Source organism: Ruditapes philippinarum, unplaced genomic scaffold, assembly GCF_026571515.1.
Source record: "Ruditapes philippinarum isolate M1 unplaced genomic scaffold, ASM2657151v2 ctg4513_1_1_1_1, whole genome shotgun sequence".
Classification (NCBI taxonomy): Eukaryota; Metazoa; Mollusca; class Bivalvia; order Venerida; family Veneridae; genus Ruditapes; species Ruditapes philippinarum.
In genome coordinates this window covers 69256-93626 of record NW_026862057.1, presented here as the reverse complement: position 1 = coordinate 93626, position 24371 = coordinate 69256, and the positions used below count along the sequence as shown (strand labels likewise).

At 34.6% G+C, this 24371-nt stretch overlaps 1 protein-coding gene across 2 annotated transcripts; it reads right to left on the bottom strand.

Annotated features, from left to right (window-relative positions):
• Positions 1-1778: 1778 nt before the first annotated feature.
• Positions 1779-21306, bottom strand: LOC132717791 (UDP-galactose translocator-like). 2 transcript variants are annotated; one of them, XM_060701350.1, is made up of 3 exons: positions 21120-21306; positions 2639-2811; positions 1779-1991 (listed from the first exon to the last, which is right to left on the bottom strand). In XM_060701350.1, the coding sequence occupies exons 1-3, from the start codon at positions 21169-21171 to the stop codon at positions 1794-1796; spliced, it is 423 nt and encodes a 140-aa protein (XP_060557333.1). In that variant the 5' UTR covers positions 21172-21306; the 3' UTR covers positions 1779-1793. The 2 variants fall into 2 exon arrangements, with proteins under 2 accessions (XP_060557333.1, XP_060557334.1); XM_060701351.1 differs by lacking the exon at positions 21120-21306 and adding an exon at positions 8608-8731.
• Between the last annotated feature and the right edge of the window lie 3065 nt (positions 21307-24371).

The window sequence follows — 24371 nt, the reverse complement described above, 5'->3', positions numbered from 1 at the left end:
GGAAAAGAACATAAAGCAAGCTACCAGCAAGCTGTGACCACTGTATAAACTACACTTCATGTTTATAATTCTACTCTCCTTATATTTCAGATATTTCTGTTCACTACAACATGTTTTACAATTCATTCATGACCTTTAGATTCCAACAGCAAAACAAGACATTCCCAAAGTCCAATAGAATATCTAACAGCCTCAACATTTTTTTTTTTGCAGAAACATCCCAAGATGTCACCCAGCCAGTGTTATATCCTCATAATTAACTTGTTTCATATACTGTAAATATTACTTTATGTACCAATTTCATAAATTCTATCAGTTATATTAGTTATATAAATATGAAACAAGCAAATTCGTTGAATTTATATCCCCCGCCGAGTACTGGTTATTATTAACACAACAACTGAAGACATAAGGCTTTATTTATATATTAATCATGGCATAAACAGTAATATTCTTTGAACTTGATAAATATTCAGGGCAATAACAGAGCCATAATTTTGTGTTAAATAGTAAAATCTGGAAATGCCAATGAGATGTATGCATACTACATCACTAATCAAGGGCCATAAATCTGAGTTATAAGTATCTGACCGGGAACAAGGCGACGATATGCACATCTCTTAGTATCCCATAAAGTTTCATTGAATTCCAGCCAGTAGAAGCAGAGAAGTAGCGAGGAAACAAATATTTTTCTATATGGATACTGCATAACTAATCAAGGGCCATAACTCTGAGTTAAAGTGTCTGACCGGAACAAGGCGACGATATGCGCATCTCCTCTTGGTATTGAAGGTTCCCATAAAGTTTCGTTGAATTCCAGCCAGTAGTTGCAGAGAAGTAGCGCGGAAACGATTATTGCTCTATATGCATACTGCATAACTAATCAAGGGCCATAACTCTGAGTTAAAGTGTCTGACCAGAACAAGCCGACGATATGCGCATCTCCTCTTGGTATTGAAGGTTCCCATAAAGTTTCGTTGAATTCCAGCCAGTAGTTGCAGAGAAGTAGCGCGGAAACGATTTTTGCTCTATATGCATACTACATAACTAATCAAGGGCCATAACTCTGAGTTAAAGAGTCTGACCGGAACAAGCTGACGATATGCGCATCTCCTCTTGATATTGATGATTCCCATAAAGTTTTGTTGAATTCCAGCCAGTAGTTGCAGAGAACTACTCCGGAAACGATTTTTAATCCATATGCATATTGCATAACTAATCAAGGGCCATAACTCTGAGTTAAAGAGTCTGACCGGAACAAGCCGACGATATGCGCATTTCCTCTTGGTATTGATGATTCCCATAAAGTTTCGTTGAATTCCAGCCAGTAGTTGCAGAGAACTACTCCGGAAACGATTTTTACTCTATATACATACTACATAACTAATCAAGGGCCATAACTCTGAGATAAAGGGTCGGACCGGAACAAGCCGACGATATGCGCATCTCCTCTACTGAGGTTTTAAGACATGACATGACTGGGATTTTTTTTTTTTTTTTTTGAAAATAATATTGCATTTGCTGTAGGTCTAAACAACTCACTTATGTGCAAAATTTCAGATCATTCCCACACTCTGTTGTTTGAAAATAATTATTCTAATTGTGAAAGATGATCCAAAATTGAAAAGTGTTGCAACGCTTTTCACTTAAATCTGGCTAAAATAACACAAAAGTATGATTTTTAATTCATTTTTGAGTATATTTCTCACTTATCTTGTCATATCTTCCTTTTTCAAATGCCCAAACTGGTCTATGTCAAAAATTCAATTTTTATGTTTTTAGGATTTTGGACCTCAGTGGAGTTCCTTTAATAAAAATAACCTATTGTAACCTACCTGGAAGACAGCTGCATCAAGGTTAGAAACGCCAATAAAAATCAAGTTGTTCTGTAGAGTATAGACTAGGGAAGGCACAGACACTTTTATACAATCTAAAGGATTTTTCAAAATGTTCTCATTTAAATGATGAAGCCATCCTTTCACTGACCCTTCCTGCAATAAATATAATATCATTATACAATACATAATTCATAAACTAAATATTGATGAGAATTATTTTTTAAAATATTAGAAGGTGATGTTATCATTTATGGTTAAAGCATACTAAGAGACCTAAATTTCTTTCTTGCCTTTGTTTGTTCATAAACTTTTTTGACTGTTTTAATGTCCTACATCAAGAACTTGAATCAGTTATTTATCTAGGCTGACCAATGTCATCTTAAACTATTTACACTGTTACATTTCAGCTACATACTGCACTTTTCTCCCATAAAAAAATCTTATTTTTACCTTTTCACAATTGAAAATTATGTTTTATAAAGTTTAGGCCAATCATGACTTTTTTTGGCTGGGTACTAGTATTACATCGCACCAACACAGAATAGGTCATATGGTGACTTTCCAGCTTTACTGGAAGAGAAAGACCTCAGGTGCCCCTCTGTACATTAGTACAGTCACAAACAGGCACCTGAGTAGAACCACCGACAATAGCTGCCTCACATATAGCATCCGACAACACTTGTGTAGGCCAATCCATTCCCGAGTGGTTAAGGTCAATGACCTAAAACCACTTGCCTCTCACTGCACAATTTTTGCAGTGTATGAAAATAGAAATGATACTGGCATAAAATGACATTTACCTGTACCAGAATAATGATAAGGCTGACAAAACATTTGATAGCTTCCTGCAGGATCACGGCACTTGTAGTGAAGAACATGTCTCCTTCACGTGTCCGTACATATCGCATAGACAAGATAAACACGGCATTCTGGGCTGTCAGTAAGACAAGACTTATATACTTCAAAACTGATGCTGAAAAACAAATGAAAAAAAAAATTATTAGTAACTATAGTAGTTTTTATCATTTTAAAAGTGAGATAAAAAGGAACAAAGGAAAAAATCTAACAATATGTGTCTTATATCAGAATGCCTCTGTATCAATTCTCTTAATATAGAACAAAGATGCAGTGAAATTTCTTAAAGGCATAAAATGTAAAGGTCATATCACAAGAAAAATTACAAAAAAAAAAAAAAAAATAACCTCCATATTATCATTATTAAGTACTTAAAACCTAGCTAATAATAACATATGACTTAATACTCATGCATAAAACTATAAAAGGGACATAACTCTTCTTCAGATAATGATACTTTGCATTTTTTTTATGACTTCCTTATACATCATGTACTATGTTTTCCTGCTAAAAATTGTCATTTTTAAGGTAAAACAGTTTAAAAACTTCTTGTTTTACCAGAATGTAATTTGCTTACAAAACCAGTAAATTCTGAAACAGCTGATGTACAACTCTTTCAAGTAAAAACTTCTCCAAATAAGTTACAGAATGGCAATACATTTTTCTTATTTCATAACTATCAATTTTGCCATTACATCATAATGTCTGTCAAGAATGCTTACCAATAAATACCATAGATTGAAAAGACAGTTTAGACTGTACAAGGTTGATATTATTTTCGAGCCATTATATTTTCTAGCCTTTATGGACAGAACTTTTGAGTCAAGGTTAATTTATTTCATTAACTTGCTTTTCAACTCACTACATGAACTTTGGAAGCAGTCAACAGTTATCAGGAATGTATAGTGCGGACCAGCTCATGCCCGGGAATTAAGAATACTTTGGAATTTCCCAGCCAACCCGGGAGTACATAATACACTAGTAAAGACACAGTCTCGAAAATAAGAGCAAATCTATTGTGTCATAAGTGCACCATGCAGCTGTAATGGTAAAAGTGTTTTAACTATGTTCAGGGAGATTAGCTTGGAAAAAAACAACATTTGCCGAGTTTGGAAATAAAAACAACTTCCTCATGAGGTGTTCCTCCACAACTAAAACTGCAAATTTGCCAAATCATTTTAATAACAATTAAATACAAGAGCCATGTCAACATGGCCATCCCCCGCCGAATGTGTTTGCTCATTGGAAGAATGTATATGTAGTAGAGCAGAATAATTCCATTTTAAGAGGTCTTTTGGTAATGAAAACTGATGGCTATAGTGATTACAGATTTGAAACCTATGTGAATACTGATGGCTGAAAATAACAAAGGGCAATTACTGAAAAATAATGCAGGGTAGGTTATCATTCTTGTGTGCTGCATCCCTCCTCAGTAAAATCTATCCACCTATGAAGTTTCAAGTTGATACCTCAAATACTTTTTGAGAAAAAAATTGAATTGAAAAATTAAGTATGAAAAAGAACAAAGGGCAATAACTCAAAAATTATAAAAGGTAGAGTTATCATTCTTGTGCAGTGCACACCTCCTGAGTGAGATCTATGCACCTATGAAGTTTCATTTTGATATCTCAAAGGCTTTTTGAGTTATGCTCTGGACAAAAAATATAATAATTTTGAACAAGAAACATGGCAATGCCACGAAACCAGGTTTTCAATTATCACCATTGTAGATAAATATGTTGTATTTGAAATACAAATACAAGCAATAAACAATGTAACTATGTGCAATGTAAAACATGAATAATGTAGGAGGAGTTGCCACAGAAGAAGTGTTCACAATATATTCTGTATAAGGAAAAAAAACAATGGGCCATAATTAGGTAAAAAATTAAATCCAATCACAAAACCCCGACAATATGCGCCAGGGCACTTGATAACAAAGCTTCTGTGAAAGTTTGGTCAAAATCCGTTGAGAAATGTAGGAGAAGTTGCGCACGGTAGAAATTGTTCACTATATATTCTATATAAGGAAAAAAAACAAAGGGCCATAATTAGGTCAAATATCATCCAATCACAAAACCCTGACAATATGTGCCAGGGCACCTAATGACAAAGCTTCTGTTAAAGTTTGGTCAAAATCCGTTGAGAAATGTAGGAGGAGTTCAGCACAGAAGAAATTGTTCACTATATATTCTATATAAGGAAAAAAAAACAAAGGGCCATAATTAGGTCAAATATTATCCAATCACAAAACCCTGATAATATGTGCCAGGGCACTTGATGACAAAGCTTCTGTGAAAGTTTGGTCAAAATCCGTTGAGAAATGTAGGAGGAGTTGACAGCACAGAAGAAATTGTTCACTATATATTCTATATAAGGAAAAAAAAACAAAAGGGCCATAATTAGGTCAAATATTATCCAATCACAAAACCCTGACAATATATGCCAGGACACTTGATGACAAAGCTTCTGTGAAAGTTTGGTCAAAATCCGTTGAGAAATGTAGGAGGAGTTCAGCACAGGAGAAATTGTTCACTATATATTCTATATAAAGAAAAAAAACAAAGGGCCATAATTAGGTCAAATATTATCCAATCGCAAAACCCCCGACACTATGCCCCAGGGCACTTGATGACAAAGCTTCTGTGAAAGTTTGGTCAAAATCCGTTGAGAAATGTAGAAGGAGTTGCGCACAGAAGAAATTGTTTACGCCCACCCGCCGACCTACCTCGATCTAATAACCAGTTTTTTCCTTCCAAAAAACCTGGTTAAAAATCTTTAAATTTCTAGACTATCCCTGGGATATAAGATAATGTCCCAGACTATCCATAAATTTACGGACAGTCCATAAATATCATGAAATACAAGACCTGATAAATGACCACTACAGCAGGGTTAATTTTGATGGAACATTTTTTCTTTATAACTTTTGTAAATGAATACACAAAATGTCACATGCAAAATATGTAAGGTGTTTACAGTATGGGACAACAAACTTTTTATTTGAGGGCAAATATGTGCCCAATCGGTAAAATTATGGAGCTTTGGTAGCGTCTGTCAAGCGTAACACACTAGTTCCGATTTTCCTTCAACTCCCGTAACACTAAACAAGTTACAAAGTAGACATGAAACTAGAAATGTGTCCATAGGACACGGATGCCCCCACACGCCACTGTTCTGTCAATCTTATGACTCTAGGTCAAATATTTTTTGGACTACATGTGCCACAAGTTGAAAACTAAAAATCAACAATGGGCCATAATTCTGTTAAATTTGGTCGCAGCAAAAATTCCTTCTTTAATACCATCTACACATTAAGGTTGTTAATCCCTGGAAGTTTAAGCAAAATCTGCCATCCGGTTTAAGAGGAGTTGCGTTCACAAAATTTCTACATAGTATATAATGAAAAAATCAACAAAGGGCCATAATTCTGTTAAATTTGGTTGCAGCAAAAATTCCTTCCTTTACTGCCATCTACACATTAAGGTTGTTCATCCCTGGAAGTTTAAGGAAAATCTGCCATCCAGTTTAAGAGGAGTTGCATTCACAAAATTTCTACATAGTATATAGTGAAAAAATCAACAAAGGGCCATAATTCAGTAAAATTTGGTCGCAGCGAAAATTCCTTCCTTTACTACCATCTACACCTTAAGGTTGTTCATCCCTGTAAGTTTAAGCAAAATCTGCCATCCGGTTTAAGAGGAGTTGCGTTCACAAAATTTCTACATACATGTGTAGTATATAGTGAAAAAATCAACAAAGGGCCATAATTCTGTTAAATTTGGTCGCAGCAAAAATTCCTTCCTTTACTACCATCTACACATTAAGGTTGTTCATCCCTGTAAGTTTAAGCAAAATCTGCCATCTGGTTTAAGAGGAGTTGCGTTCACAAAATTTCTACATAGTATCTAGTGAAAAAATCAACAAAGGGCCATAATTCTGTTAAATTTGGTCGCAGCGAAAATTCCTTCCTTTACTACCATCTACACATTAAGGTTGCTCATCCCTGTAAGTTTAAGCAAAATCTGCCATCCGGTTTAAGAGGAGTTGAGTTCACAAGATTTCGGGACGTACAGACTGACGGACGGACGGACGGACTGACGGACGGACGGACGGACAAGTGCAACGCTATATGCTCCAACATTGTGGGGGCATAATAATATATCATATCTTTTTTAAATTACCTCCAAAGATGATATGACCTTTGACTGCCAAATCAAGTTAAAATCATGTAAACAGGATTTTCAATGTTAATGTCACTGTGACCTTGACCTTGGAGCCAGCCATGCGGAACATGCGTTCTGCACGTCATCTTGATGTGGTAAACATTTGTCTGAAGTTTCATCAAAATTCTTCAAAGGGTTGAAGAGTTACAGAGCGGACAGGATTTTCAATGTTAATGTCACTGTGACCTTGACCTTGGAGCCAGCCATGCGGAACATGCGTTCTGCACATCATCTTGATGTGGTAAACATTTGTCTGAAGTTTCATCAAAATTCTTCAAAGGGTTGAAGAGTTACAGAGCGGACAGGATTTTCAATGTTAATGTCACTGTGACCTTGACCTTGGAGCCAGCCATGCGGAACATGCGTTCTGCACGTCATCTTGATGTGGTAAACATTTGTCTGAAGTTTCATCAAAATTCTTCAAAGGGTTGAAGAGTTACAGAGCGGACACAATTTCGTTTGACGCCCGCCCGCCCATCCGCCCATCCGCCCGCCATACCCCAATCTAATAACCAGGATTTTCAAAATTGAAAACCTGGTTAAAAATAACAAAGGGCAATAACTCAAAAATAATGCAGGGTAGAGTTATCATTCTTAAGCACTGCACTCCTCCTCAATGAGATCCATCCACCTTTGAAGTTTCAAGTTGATATCTCAAATACTCTTTGAGATAAGCTCTGGACAAAATAGCATGAAACAAAACAAAGGGCAATAACTCAAAAATTGTACAGGGAAGAGTTATCATTCTTGCGCACAACATTCCTCCTCAATTATAAAGATCTATCCACCTATGACATTTCATATTGATATCTCAAACACTTTTTGAGTTATGCTCCACTCAGGTGAAAAATCAGGTATGAAAAATAACAAAAGGCAATAACTCAAAAATTATGAAAGGTAGAGTTATCATTCTTGTGCACTGCACACCTCCTGAGTGAGATCTATGCACCTATGAAGTTTCATGTTAATATCTCATAGGCTTTTAGAGTTATGCTCTAAACAAAAATCAATTTTGAAAAAAAACAAAGGGCAATAACTCAAAAATCATGCAAGGTAGAGTTATTATTCTTGTGCACTGCACTCCTCCTCAATGAGGTCTATCCCCCTATGAAGTTTCAAGTTGATAACTCAAATACTTTTAGAGATATGCTCCGGACAAAAATGTCGGACGGACGGACGGACGGAAGGTCGGACGGACGGAGACTATTTCTATATCCTCCGCCGAAAATTTTCGGCGGGGGATAATAATGACTTGCACAAAATCATTTCACATTTCTGTAGATCAACTGTAAAATTATCCATTTCCTACTTTGTTTACAATGTAAAGAAAACAGCTTGTATAAAGGATAGATACAGTACATTGTTTGTCTGATATAGTGAAACTTATAATATAACAAAATCATGAATAAATGTCATACAAATCTGTTAAAATCTTTATCTATCTTCACTTAATCTTTTCCCTTAACGGGTTTTCCTAACTTCAAATTTTGACCATTGTAAATTGAACTGCTGTCAATATCAGCACAGCTCATTTAATAACTCCTCCATCAATCTTTACATAAAGTGAAAAGTAGTACAACATGATACCTAATTTAAATTTCTATCTTGACACATGGCAACCAAAGCATCTAGTGTTCCTATTTTAAATTTCCGTCTTTTCAAAAGAGCCAATTTAGATAAAAACATACCTAAATCACGCTGTTTTAAATGAATACGACGCTTTAAACTCATTCTGGTAAATCCGTGTTTCAACAAAAGAGAATGATACAAAATGATATATACTCAAGCAGTGACAACAAGTTAATTCCCTTCAATATGTTACCAAAGCTGTATCAATTATTGGTGTGTACATACATAACAAAAACATGATTTTATTGGTGTATTTATGGAGAAATACCAGTGACAAAAAATGTATATAATTTTTTTTTCAAGTGTGAGCATTATTGTTGTTATGCAGGCTTCTAAGATGATACTTTAGTAAGAATAAATGGAATACATACACAAGAGGGCCATGATGGCCCTGAAATCGCTCATCTGTATATAAAAACTCTCCATGAACAAGAATGATTTTGACCTCAGGGCTTTTATTTGAACAATCTTGGTAGACACTCGCCAGAAGATGTTTCATGCTTATTATCTAAGCTCTTTTGATTTTTTAAGAGTGGATTTTTTAAGTTTTTACTACATACATAAAAGGAAAATTAATGACCCCCTGGAACACCAATTTTGACCCCAGGGATTTTATTTGAACAAACTTGGTAGTCACTCACTAGAGAATGTTTCATTTCAAATATTAAAGCTCTAGCTCTTAGGGTTTTTAAAAGATGATTTTTTAAGTTCATGTAAGGAAAGTCAATGACCCCCCCCCCATGGCCGGGAAAATTTTGACCCCAGGGCATTTATTTGAACAAACTTGGTAAACACTCACCAGAAGATTTCCATGCTTAATATCTAAGCTCTAGCTCTTTTGATTTTTTAAGAGATGATTTTTTTCCCCAGTTTTTACTATATACATATCAGGAAACCAATGGCCCCCAGGGCGGGACAAATTTTGACCCCAGGGCATTTATTTGAACAAACTTGGTAGACACTCACCAGAAGATTTTCATACTTAATATCTAAGCTCTAGCTCTTTTGATTTTTTAAGAGATGATTTTTTTCCCCAGTTTTTACTATATACATATAAGGAAACCAATGACCCCCAGGGCGGGGCAAATTTTGACCCCAGGGCATTTATTTGAACAAACTTGGTAGACACTTACCAGAAGATATTTCATGCTTAATATCTAAGCTCTAGCTCTTTTGGTTTTTTAAGAGATGATTTTTTCAGTTTTTACTATATACATATAAGGAAAATTAATGATCCCCCGGGGCGGGGCCAATTTTGACCCAAGGGCTTTTATTTGAACAAATTTGGTAGACACTTACTAGATGATGTTTCATGCTAAATATCAAAGCTCTTGCTCTTTGTTTTTTTTAAAGAACATTTTTTAAGTTTTTTCTTTTGGTTGCCACGGGAAAAAGTTTCAAAGGTGACCACCAAAGAAACATTGCTGTAAGGTTTGGATGAAATTGGCTTGGGGTTGGTCTCATTTGGAAGCTTAATAGTGATAAAAGTTTTTTAATTATCTGGACAATTGTTTTCACAACGTCCCGGGAAATGAACCCCTTGCTCGTAGACTTGAATCTGGAGTTTCCGGCCTTCACTTAACTTATAGTATATTTTTAATGCCGGGCTTTAATATTTCATTTTTCCGATACACGTGCCTATGCTTTTTGACTCACAAATGATAAAGTTACTGTAAAATTCTATCAAAGGAGTTACTGTTACTTGCTTCACTGTCTTCAATTATGATATTAGATTGGAATTGGTTGAATTAAAGTGTAAATGCAACAAAACAAACATAATTATGCTAAGGCAATTTTTAAATTTCTAAAAATAAGATGAACACATGCTGGTTTAAATTAAAGCTTGTGCAAAAAAAAAAGTTACCATCCTTAAATTGTTTAACCAGGAAATTTAATGGATCATTATTTGATGTAATCAATCTACTTATTTTTCTAGAATTAATAGAAAGCAGATACAGAAAATTAGGAAACCAATTTTATTTTATTGACTTTGACATTTTCAACTCCTTGCAAATTGCTGACCTGTATTTATGCACAAAATGTCTTCAAACAGTCAATCAAAGGTACACATAATGGGAGCGGTTGCCTAGTGGTTAAGGTGTCTGCCTCTCAACCCAGAGATCATTGGTTTGACGACCATGTTTCTTCATATGGCACCAGTACTAGTTGGTTCTAGGAAGCGGAATCGAAAGTGATAAATATAAGTTGCAAGAACTTGTTTCGCAATCAAGTTTAAATAACGGACGGACGGACTGACGGACGGACGGAGGGTTAACCTAAAGTCCCCTCCGGTAAACCAGTAGGGAACTAACAAACATGTTTAAACCAAACTTACACAATGTACAAGTAACAGGTAACAAACTTCTGTATTCATTTAATAAAATCAAAACCATTATGATGTTGTAACATAAAATTTCTTTACAATTAGAATTATTATCAAGTTTAAAATGTGTACAAGATGCACTACTGGCTTCTATTGGTATATGTGTGTATGGTTGCAATATTTGTCTAATATCACGTAAACAGTAATCTTAGCACAACACATAGTTTTTATATTGTCAGAGAACCGAGTGAAGATAATGAACAAGAAGCCCTTATCACTGACTTCTGGAATAAACATAAGTGGACTTAGTTTCTAAGCAATTTTAAGAGCTTATAGTTACAAGAACAATATGTTTGAAATTTGTATTTTATTGATATATAGGTATAATATGAGTGTGTATTATAAATGTTTGACTTCATCATACAACTAATACTCTAGAACACAACCACCTGTATATTTAAACAGAGTACAAATATCACATCACCTACATTAATATTTCAATTCAACTGAGCATGGTTTTTTAGTACCAATTAATATTTTCACACTTCATTCGCTACAGGCAGATGTTTATGACATCTAATGATAAGTACTACATTACTGTGAGCAGCTTCAACAACTTTTGAGATATGTTCACTCTTTCATTTATAAAGTATCATATAAAATTAAGAAAGAGTCAGTATAGAGCCCTCATTTCAGGATTTTAGATAAAACATGATTGTAGTACTTGACATTTGGAAGACAAAATTCTTTTTTCTTCAAACCATGAAATTCACCTACATCAGGGTTCTCGGGGACGCTTATTTCGGCGTCCCGGTACGCATGTTTTTTACAGCTGGACGCAAATATTTCAGAGCAAGGATTCCACATACGCTTAATTTTGCCTGGGGACGCATAAACATTACCAATTGTTTACAACCAGAAATACACAAATGCGTTAGCGCGTGTCAGTCTATAGGTAGGCGGTCCTATGCACATCGACCCATGAAGCGATTAGCCAATCAGCGATAACGCTTCCGATCATTATCACGCTATAGTGATCAGACTAATTAAATACATGTAATTCAGATATAACACAAGGTGATAGATCAACAGTTGATTGGAAATTAGCAAATTTTACCGACAAAAGGATAAAATTATCGACTATTTACGCCGCAAGTTTAAAGACTGTTTTCTCAATTACAAATGAGTGTAATTTGAATGATTGTCGAATATGTTCGCATAATAATGATTGTCGATTATTTTCGGCATTTTCTAGGCACAATTTTGCTTTAGTTTCATTCTTGCAAAATCGTTCTATAAGAGTATTAAGAATTTAAGATATTGTGCCGAAATGCCAGGTACACATACGCTTTTCTTTGATATTTAGATTCTATCCGAAAATTGATCCGAACATCGGCGATTTCACGTTCGCCAGAAACCCTAAAATTTCGCAAAAATTCTCGGTTTCCAAGCCAAACATGCGAATGAATTGTTCCTTTATTATTTAATAAACATTAAATCTTTAAATATCGATCTTCAATTTGCCCCCTTTTGAAGATATTTGCTAAAATAATTGTCGATCGGATGAATCTCTTACACACTGTGTGAAGCTGTACACGATTTTCCTATTCATTCCGCTAAACGCTGCCTATATACATTTACGTTTTTCTTTTACAAATACAAACTTTTTGTCTTTAGAGTGGACTTATTTAACCAGAATAAAATTTGATTTGGTATAAAAGTGAAAAAAAAAGACGATTTCCATGTGTTGATGCATTATAATGAAATAATTTCATAATAAATATTAACAACAAAACAATAATTATACTATGTAGTTCAGAGTTTCTTTTGAATAACTATAAACTTTGGAAGTCTCTTGAAGATTCAAAATATCAGCAATGCTATTGTGAGCATTGAATGACTAATCTGTAAACATATTAATTGCGATGCGCTTTTGGACTCCAACTTTTTCAGGGTTGGGAGTCCATGGACTCCATGTTTTAAAGTCCTAGTGAGAACCCTGCTACATGTATCTGAAGACCCAGTTCCCTATAAGGCTATTAGGTCCCTGTGGTTCCATATAAGGTTATTAGGTCCATGTAATTCCCTATAAGATTATTAGGTCCCTGTGATTCCCTATAAGGCCCCTGTAGTTCCCTATAATATAAGGTTATTAGGTCCCTGTAGTTCCCTATAAGGTTATTAGGTCCCTGTAGTTCCCTATAGGGTAATTAGGTTCCTGTGGTTCCCTATAAGGTTATTAGGTCACTGTGGTTCCCTATAAGGTTATAAGGTCCATGTAGTTCCAAAAAAGGTTATTAGGTCATGTGGTTCCCTTTCAGGTTATTATGTCCATGTGGTTCCCTTTCAGGTTATTAGATCCCCATGGTTCCCTATAAGGTTATTAGGTCCCTATGGTTCCCTATAAGGTTATCAGGGTCCATGTGGTTCCCTTTCAGGTTATTAGGTCACTGTGGTTCCTTATAAGGTTATAAGGTCCCTGTGGTTCCTTGCACGGTTTTCAAGTCACAGTAGTTCCCTATAAGGCGGCCCCCTAGGTCCCTGTTGTTCCCCTATAAGGTCCCTGTAGTTCCCAAAAAGGTTTTTACAATGTAGGTCCCTGTGGTTCCCTATAATGTTATTAGGTCCATGTAGTTCTCTTAAAGGTTATTAGGTCCCTGTGGTTCCAAAAAAGGTTATTAGGTCCCTGTGGTTCCCTATTAGGTTAATAGGTCCTTGTGGTTCCCTATAAGGTCCCTGTGGTTCCCTATAAGGTTATAAGGTCCATGTAGTTCCCTATAAGGTTATTAGGTCCCTGTGGTTCCAAAAAAGGTTATTAGGTCCATGTGGTTCCCTATAAGGTTTTTAGGTCCATGTGGTTCCCTATAAGGTTATTAGGTCCATGTGGTACCCTATAAGGTTATTAGGTCCCTGTGGTTCCCTATAAGGTTATAAGGTCCCTGTGGTTTGAAATTAAATTCAATCAGTTACACAGCTATACAAATGTACATGTATCACATTTACTTCTGTTGCTTTTTGACAATAAATACAGTTGTTGTGATTTATTATTTTGTATGACAGTCAAAATACCACTATGTTTACTTACTGCCACTGTTATGACACAGTGCTACATTTTCAGGAAATAACATCTAACATGACCTGCAACCATTATTTAACCAATTTTTTATAAAACTCATTTTACATTTGACATTTCACCTCAAGAAATGACCTTGACCTTGAAGATACGGATGTGAGTCTTGCATGCATCACATACTCTGACATATGCCAATTATTTCGACAATCCATCAAGTAATGACAAAGTTAAAAGCCAGACAGGATTTGACCTTTGACCACCAAGTACAGCCTTGACATTGAAGGTAAAAACATGTGTCTGCACACAACACATTGTCTGCTAATATTAATCATGTGTACTAATTTATTCTGAAATCCCCTCAAGCCTGCAGAAGTTATGGATGGGACACAAACTCAAGCTGTAAATGAACTAAAAGACAAAATGCAAAAGTTCAATCCTTTGCCGTGACCATGACCTTGGAGCTAGATACCAAATCCTTGAATGCACACATCTATGTATGGTGGTCATATGTATGGTGGTCATATGTGCCATTTAAGTTTGAAATCCATGATGCATTGTAAAGATTTGGCCTGGGCACAAACTCTAACAGCACTTCAGTCTTTATAGAAAATATATACACTGTGTATAAAAGAACAGAACAAAAATTCAACAAGGTGATTTACTGACTTTTGTATTCAATATAATTTTATTTAAGTACTATAATGTAAAAGAAAATGAATAAAAACATTATCTTGAATTATGAGTATTAAAATCATATCAAAAAAGATGTTCTAAATATAGTACATGACTCTACGCTAATCTGTTTCCATGAATTATCAGGGTTCTCATTTTACTCGCAATGGCACCAAATGCGGCAGTTTTTTATTTCTGGCTTATAAAATCTTCTGCAGCAGTGTCTATTCTAAGATTTGAAAAACAAATTTTTACAGGGGGGATTTTTAAAGAAAAGTGAGAATTTATTACATTTGTTGATTTTTTCCTTGTTTCTTCTGCAAAATTTTCCCCCGTTTTCTGAAAAAATAGGGGGGAATTATCAACAAGAGGGCCATGATGGCCCTGAGGTCGCTCACCTGTATATAGCCCCCCCCCCCCGGCCCAATTTTTACCCAAGGGCTTTTATTTGTTTATTTGAACAGACTTGGTAGACACCAATAAGAAGATGTTTCATGCAAAACATCTAAGTTCTAGCTCATTGGGTTTTTTAAAAGAAGATTTTTTAAGTTTTTACTATACACATAGAGTAAAAAACAATGACACCCCTCGGGCAGGGCCAGTTTTGACCCCTGGGCTTTTATTTGAACAAACTTTGTAGATATTTACTTAAAGATGTTGCATGCTTAATATCTAAACTCTAGTTATTTGGGTTTTTTCAAAGAAGATTTTTAAGTTTTTGCTATGTATATAAGGAAAATCAATGACCCCCGGGGCGGGGCCAGTTTTGACCCCAGGGCTTTTATTTGAACATACTTGGTAGACACCCATTAGAACATGTCTCATGCTAAATATCTTAGCTCTAGCTCTTTGGGTTCTTTAAAAGAAGATTTTATAAGTTTTTACTATATGCATATAAGGAAAATCAATGACCCCTGGGGAGGGGCCAATTTGGACCCCAGGGGTTTTATTTGAACAAACTTGGTAGACATTCACTAGAAGATGTTTCATGCCAAATATATAAGCTTTAGCTCTTACAGTTCTTTAAAAGAAGATTTTTTAAGTTTTTACTATATGCATATAGGGAAAATCAATGACCCCCTGGGGCGGGGCCAATTTTGACCCCAGGGCTTTTATTTGAACAAACTTGGTAGACATTTACTAGAAGATGTTTTATGCCAAATATCTAAGCTCTAGCTCTTACGGTTCTTTAAAAGAAGATTTTTTAAGTTTAAACTATATGCATATAGGGAAAATCAATTACCCCCCAGGGCGGGGCCAATTTTGACCCCAGGGCTTTTATTTAAACAAACTTGGTAGACATTCACTAGAAGATGTTTCATGCCAAATATCTAAGCTCTAGCTCTTTGGGTTCTTTAAAAGAAGATTTTTTAAGTTTTTACTTTATGCATATAGGGAAAATCAATGACCCCCTGGGGCGGGGCCAATTTTGACCCCAGGGCTTTTATTTGAACAAACTTGGTAGACATTCACTAGAAGATGTTTCATGCCAAATATCTAAGCTCTAGCTCTTACAGTTCTTTAAAGGAAGATTTTTTAAGTGTTTACTATATGCATATAGGGAAAATCAATGACCCCCCGGGGCGGGGCCAATTTTGACCCCAGGGCTTTTATTTGAACAAACTTGGTAGACACTCACTAGAAGATGTTCCATGCCAAAAATCTTAGCTCTAGCTCTTACAGTTCTTTAAAAGAAGATCTTTTAAGTTTTTACTATATGCATATAGGGAAAATCAATGACCCCCCGGGGGCGGGGCCAATTTTGACCCCAGGGCTTTTATTTGAACAAACTTGGTAGACACTCATTAGAAGATGTTTCATGCCAAATATCTAAGCTCTAGCTCTTAGGGTTGTTTAAAAGAAGATATTTAAAGATTTTTCTTTCGGTTGCCATGGCAACCAGAGTTCTGCATGGAATTAAATTCTTTGAACAATTTTTAAAGGTGACCACCAAAGGAACATTCCTGTGAAGTTTGGATGAAATTGGCTCAGTGGTTTATGAGGAGATGTCATTTAAAGCAAAAGTTTACGGACGGACGACGGACGGACGACGGACGCCGGACGAAAAGCGATCACAAAAGCTCACCCTGTCACTTTGTGACAGGTGAGCTAACAATAGGAGTGAATCCCCCATCTCCCCTCCTAGAATAGACACTGCTGTTGGAGAATTTTACTGGCCCTAAGGTAAAAAAAAACCTATCCGACAACTAGTACAGTTTATAATCAATAAACGGCCAAGAAAAAAAAATAAGTGGCCAAAATTTAATGTGTAATACAAGGTCATGATTGGTCATGTGTCATTGTGTGATTAGTTTGTTTATCAAACTTTATGACACTTTTGAGAAAGTGATGAGATGCAAGTGTCACTCGTTTAATTGGATTAACTTGCAGTCTTTAATATCCCAACTCCAAATTTAGAGTTTAGTAACTGGTCATCATTAACAAAAACTCTCAAACAATGTACTTATCAATTAAAACTAAAATATAAATATCAATCTATTTTGCCTATCAGCCATACAGGTTAAGTAAAGCGCTTTACAGATTGATTCCAAATTTTTGAACGGAAAAATATAATTAAACAAACTGACGGTACATGGGCAATTATTTCGTCGAAAAAATATTCCTTTAGAAACTTCTGGACTCATTTAAACGCTTGCATTTGAATTAGCCAATCAAATTTCGCGCACTGTATGGCGGACATTTGTATATCGGCTGTACAAGGAATTTAATTAAATTAGAGGATTTAACCATGATTTTTCGGATGTGACAGTTTTATTATTTCGTTAAAAGGTATTTATTTTTTAGTTTTGTTCATAAATAGGTCAAAATTAATGTGAATACACGCTTTCTTAATTGTTTAAATGCATTAGATCTAAATTGATGTCTAATGTCAATTTGTTTGCTACATGATTTTTCAAAGATCTGTAAAGACCTAACATAACATGGAACATGAAAAATGTAAAATATCAGATTAATGAATGATAAATATGAAATAGGTTAAGTCACGGATTAATATTACAAGGATCGGACACTTTCGTTTAGCTTAAAGTCCCTTCGCGCGCATGCGCCGAATGGGATAAAGGTAGACAGAATGAGATGGCGGAACGCGCGAAGTGCGAAATATGACAGATTTTCACAAGAGTATGTGGTGTTATTGCAGCTTTGTGAAAATTATACACATATGAATGTATTGATACAGTATTATTTTGTGTCGCTAAAGTATTAATATATGAAAATATGCCGATAGAACGCTGCAACGCTTAGTTAAAAAGTACCTAATCTAAAAAATATTCGCCTATTGTTTAGGCACACTCTCTACACTTTGGCGCCCTTTTACTTCAAGCACGAATTATTACCGCGATTCAGAATAAGATAATTATTTTTTACATGGTTTAATGGTGGCATTGCAAAAAAATGTTTCTTGATTGCTAAAAAACTTTTAAAGAAATTCATGTCTGAAATGTGTCTTTATTTCTGTGAAATATTTTCAAATGATTTGTACATTTTTTATTTGATTACCTGTATATTAGTATAAATATAGTAAATATTCTACTAATTAGTGTATTAAATATATTTTCAGATCATTCTAGACAAACATTCATATATAGATGAATTCATTAGATTGGCAAGGAAGAAACTTTTATTGGCATAGAGAACAGCTGTTTTATAAAATTATTTTTTATTTTGAAACAGATTTTTTTCATAGTTATCCTTCACAATTCATGTCAAATGATTTATTTATCACATGTTTATTTTCATTATTTTTCAAAGAAAGGACTATACGAATTTAGTTGTATATTTTCAATTTCATTTATAAATGTTAATAAAGAAAATAGATTTAAATTGTATTTATATATATCCTCTTCAGAATCATTTTCTTACCACACATGCCATGGACTGTAGTTAAAGACCGCGAACATACAAAATATACATTCAAATTCTATTTGTTTTTGAAGATTGAGTGTTGCAATTATCACATGTAACCTGGTAGTGAAAGTTTGAAAATACAGTTTTTTAATTATCACTTACCCCCTTCAAAAGTAATTAAACTTAAAGAATTTAAGCGATGTGTAAAAAAGATAATCAAAAGTTACTTTTATTTCGCAAAATACTTACTCAAACTGTAAAGATTTTTATTGTTTTTCTAGCGTTACATTAAAAAGTATCAAATATCTTTCTACTGGCATTCAAATAAAAAGAATAATTAAAATATACGGATTAAAATATACCAGTGACATTAAAAAGGCCGGAATCGAGACAGCCACACAAGAGAACTTTACTGTTATGATGATTGTCTACTTCACTGCACCGACATTTGAAAACAGATTTATAAAAAATAATAATGATATAAATGATGAATGAAATTTAAATATTCTATGAATATGGCAATATTGACAATCTCGGCAATATTTTGTACTAAAAAAAAGTGAATAAATTTTCTTCACGTGTTGAGCGAATTGTAAAGGCCGCAATACATTACCCGTAAAACAATTGTGCGTTCATAAATTTGACTGCATAACCCAATAAATCTTAAATATTGCATCTTTGATCATCTGTGAATAACTTACATCGGCTTCTTTTTTATTTTGAAACTCAAATTATTATGGTACCCAGGGTTCTCGGGGACGCTTATTTCGGCGTCCCGGTACGCATGTTTATTACAGCTGGACGCAAATATTTCAGAGCAAGGATTCCACGTACGCTTAATTTTGCCTGGGGACGCATAAAATTACCGATTGTTTACAACCACAAATACACAAATACGTCAGCGCGTGTAAGTCTATAGGTAGGCGGTCCTATGCACATCGACCCGTGAAGCGATTAGCCAATCAGCGATAACGCTTCCGGTCATTATCTCGCAATAGTGATCAGACTAATGTATACACGCGCTGTACATGTAATTACCAGATATAACACAAGGTGATAATTTTATGTCTTTGATCAACAGTTGATTGGAAATTAGCAAATTTTACCGACAAAAGGATAAAATTATCGACTATTTACGCCGCAAGTTTAAAGACTGTTTTCTCAAATTATAAATGAGTTTAATTTTGAATGATTGTCGAATATTTTCGGCATTTTCTAGGCACAATTTTGCTTTAGTTTCATTCTTGCAAAAACGTTCTACAATAGTATTAAGAGTTTAAGATATTGTGCCGAAAATTCAATGCCAAGACAACAAACAAAAATACACATATGCTTTTCTTTGATCCGAAAATTTATCCCGAACATCGGCGATTTCACGTTCGCCAGAAACCCTAAAATTTTGCAAAAATTCTCAGTTTCCAGTCCAAACACGTGAATGAATTGTTCTTTTATTATTTAATCAACATTAAATCTTTAAATATCGATCTTCAATTTGCCCCCTTTTGAAGATATTTGCTAAAATAATTGCCGATCGGATGAATCTCTTACACACTGTGTGAAGCTGTACACGATTTTCCTATTCATTCCGCTAAACGCTGCCTATAATTATACATTAACGTTTTTTTTACAAATATAAACTTTTTGTCTTTAGAGTGGACTTATTTAACCAGAATAAAATTTGATTTGGTATAAATGTGGAAAAAAAAACACAAAAAAAAACACCATGAATTGTGTTGATGCATTATAATGAAATAATTTCATAATAAATATTAACAACAAAACAATAATTCAGAGGTTCTTTTGAATAACTATAAACTTTGAAAGTCTCTTGAAGATTCAAAATATCAGCAATGCTATTGTGAGCATTGAATGACTAATCTATAAACATATTAATTGCGACGCGCTTTTGGACTCCAACTTTTTCAGGGTTGGGAGTCCATGGACTCCATCTTTTAAAGTCCTAGTGAGAACCCTGGGTACCGTCATAATAAATTCAAATACCTGCTTTTTATATAAAAAAAATGTAAATTTACCGCGGATTTAGTCAAGTTAATTTTTTAATTGTCGTTGCGGACAGATAAACTGTACCTTTAACAAATAAATTAGATATATGTATGAATTAAACAAGTATTTTTCTTCAAAATAAACTTTAAACTTCCAAAATCGGATAATAAATGGAAAAGCTGTATAGTAATTAGTATTTTGTAAAGTAGGTATCCGTTGCGAACGGGCAATTTACACTTAGCCCCGGTAAATTATCGAGCGCTGTACCTTTATCGGGCGCACGACAAGATATTTAAGCATTTATATAGGGTTAACTGGGAGTGTCCGATCCCTGACATATAAATCCGTGGTTACGTATAGGTCTTATATATAGGACTAAATCAACACCTGTTATAAACCAAATATTTCTCCTATGTTCATGTCACATTAATGATTACTTGAAGTTATCTTTTAAACTCTAAACAATTTACAATACAATTTCTGTAAATCATTTGTTAACATTTTAATCTGTAATTAGATGTCTACTAAAAGTATTTGCTTAACACTAGATTCTAAAAGTATGAAACAGTTAAACAGTTTTAAGAAAGTTAGAAACGCTGAGAAACTTTTAGTGCAGAACAAATTTTACTGACCTGATTCCATAACGTTGGTTTGAGATTCTTTTGTTGATTCAGATTCGGTCATTCTATAAATTACTACTTAATGGTTGTGTGTCTTTTTCAGACGTTTAATCATTGTTTGTCAGTCAGTAAATAATATCAAAACAATCTGCCACGCGATGACCTGTGTTTACGTTGAAACGGTGTATTATAATTATGCGTTATGATAATTGATATTTGGTTTGGCCGGTCAGACACCACTAAGATACAAATGCTTTAGGCAGTAAAGAACCGAGTCTGCATCATTTTCACGGCTTTATATTACATTATAGAAGTATAAATCCGTGATCATTTTTAATGCCGATTTTTGCTTTTTCTTCCATTTTTATCTTTTTTTTTCTTGAAATGAAACTAAAATAAACTAAACTTTTTTGGATTCGGACTGTAAACACCAATCAATATTGCCAGATAAAAATAACTATAAAAATGCTGCAAATCTTATGAAAGTGGTATGGCATTTAAACTCGAGAAAATAACATCTCAGTGTCTTCTTAAACCACAATCCCCACTTTAGTAAACCGGGTTGACATCTAACCAGTCATCACTGGCCATTTTATTGAGTAAACACCATGTAAGAGTTTTTAATACATCTGCGAACAGAGAACGTTTGGGCAGAAACAGAGATCTACATCTCTGGTTTGGACAATCAAAGGGGACAATCTGAAAGTCAGAGCTACAATGTAGAATGCCAATCGGTTACGCTTACTATGGAGAAACTCCAAACAAATCAGCCATAAAACATTATTCTAAATTTAACAATTTCCTTTGTCGAATTATGCTTCAACCGGTGTTAGCTAGGGGATAAGGAAGACCATAAAAACGAGACTCAATCACAATGCTATTTGGATTTGAAAGAGAACTTTCTATTTCAAAATTTTACAATTTCATGTTTAAATGTTGAATTCTGCTAAAGTCGGTGCTAGGGAGCGTGGACGGTAGTTTACACTTGACAGTACCATCCATGAACAGGCTCAATCAAACCGAGCCTGCATGATTTTTAATTTTGCCTTGTTGGGCTCTCTTTCGGGATTCTTATTTCCTCTATTCTAACGCCACATCAGTGTTGTTTGTGCCGTGTGGAGGCTGTAAAAAAGTCGCCACGTACATTCAATCAGAGATGTTATATTTCCGATCCTTAAAGATCGTTTAGCATGACATTATATTGTTGTTTTTGTGGTAATTTTAGTTTTCGCTATTTGGCATTTTCTAGTCGGGTGGTTCCAATATTCCTGCTTGAATAATTTTGAATCACCCCTAGGATATGTTGCCTGCTTGTTAACGTTGTCTTTTGACGTTTTATCTGTGATATGCAAGCTTCATAACCTCTGATCCCCTTTCAAAATTCCATTTTGTTTAGTTCCGCCCGTTGTTTTCTCGTTTTCTCACACGCCTTTTATTACTTGGGGACCATGCGCCGCTTTTCATGGAAAGGCACTAATGCGTCAGTTTGAAGGTTCCATGATAACCGCCGTATTATATGAACACATCTGCGGATGTTTCTAAATTCAAAATTTTACCATTTCATGTTTAAATGTTGAATTCTGCTTAAGCCGGTGCTAGGGGGCGTGGACGGTAGTTTGTACTTGACATTACCACCCATGAACAGGCTCAATCAAATCGAGCCTGCCACATGTTTTATTTGCCCTGTTGGGCTTTCTTTCGGGATTCTTATTTCCTCTATTTTGCCATTAGAAGTCAATGGTTAAAAAGAGAAGGAATACATGTACCAATTTTACATAACTCCGTTGATATTTTGTAAACAGTAAAACAAATAGCAGAAACGCCCGAGTTTAGGGAGGGATTAAGGTGAAAAAAGTTTGGTAAAGTGTTTGAGTTATTTTTTCTTCAAGGTGTTTATCTAAATTTGATTTTTGTAATTATTTTCATTTAATTAATTATTTTTTATGGTTACTCATGCATGGAATCCGTAAACAGAGATCATGCATGTGTTGTCCAACTCGTCATGCTGGTAAATGATATTGTTTCCGCTGTCTATAACAAGAGACGGGTTGATCTAATATTTTAGATTTCATGGTGATTTACGGAGATAAAAGAGTCTCCGTTGTGGCATTTTCGTGCCCTTCAAGAAAATCTGTATCCACGAAAAGGATCCGTATGTATCATTTGCCCATGCTCTTTCTATTACTTATCACTTATTACTTTAAGATGTTATCTGTTCAAAATTAAACTTTGTCAACGAATTGAACGGTAGCCTGAAAAAAGGTCGGAATGGAATGTAAATAAATTTTGTGTGAAAAAAAAAAACATTAGTAAAATACTTATGATAATGCTTACATTTCTATACAGATAATACCTATATATCTATACTCTCGTACTTTATACAAAAATCTAGTTCCTCTTATTTAGAAAACGCGCTCGATGCAAACAAAAAAGTTAATTTATTGAATCCCAACCTCATGCAAATGCAATTAGTGGACATATTTTACAAGCACACATCAAAACAATATGGTCAATTTTAAAATACTGACAGACATTTTTGAGATTTTAAAGAAATACAACTTAAACAAATTGTGCTCATGATTTTCTAGATGATTAAAATGTAGGGTAGAATAACAGACACAAGAACAAGGTAAGTAAACATGGTTTCAAATACTGCAAATAAAGAATAATGAAAGTATACCCAGTAAGTTGAATAAAGTACAAACTATAAACCAGCATAACGATCAAGACACGTCTGTAAAGCAAACCACCACATGAACGATTTAAAACATATTTTGTCCAACCAACAAAAAGAACCAGACGGAATGGACAGAATATTTGATATAGCTCTTCATTCTTAAATCTTATTGTTGTAAAATAAGAAGGGTAATTTTCCAGGTATATATTCACACGACTGTTCGGTGACCATAAGTACTCTTTCTACCCTCGTAGCATTATACTATGGCAACATTGCCACCCTGTCCAACTTAAGTCAGTTCAAACAGGCAGTGGTGGGTTTGCAGTACATGTACTAGTCTTGCTCCCAGCGTTTTTAACTATTTTATCTCTTATCTTCTTTCAATATTAACATTTTAACCATGACTAGAAAACATTTTCAGTCTCACCTTCCTAGCATGTTTATAATGCTTGGACTATTTTGCTTTTCTTTCACCTTTTACTAACAATCAGACGTGCACTTAATTCCTGCCTATAACACTCGCAAAAGGGGTTGGCAGTATCCAGAGATGATAAAAGATACATGGTGTCTGTAGAGGCAGATGAAAA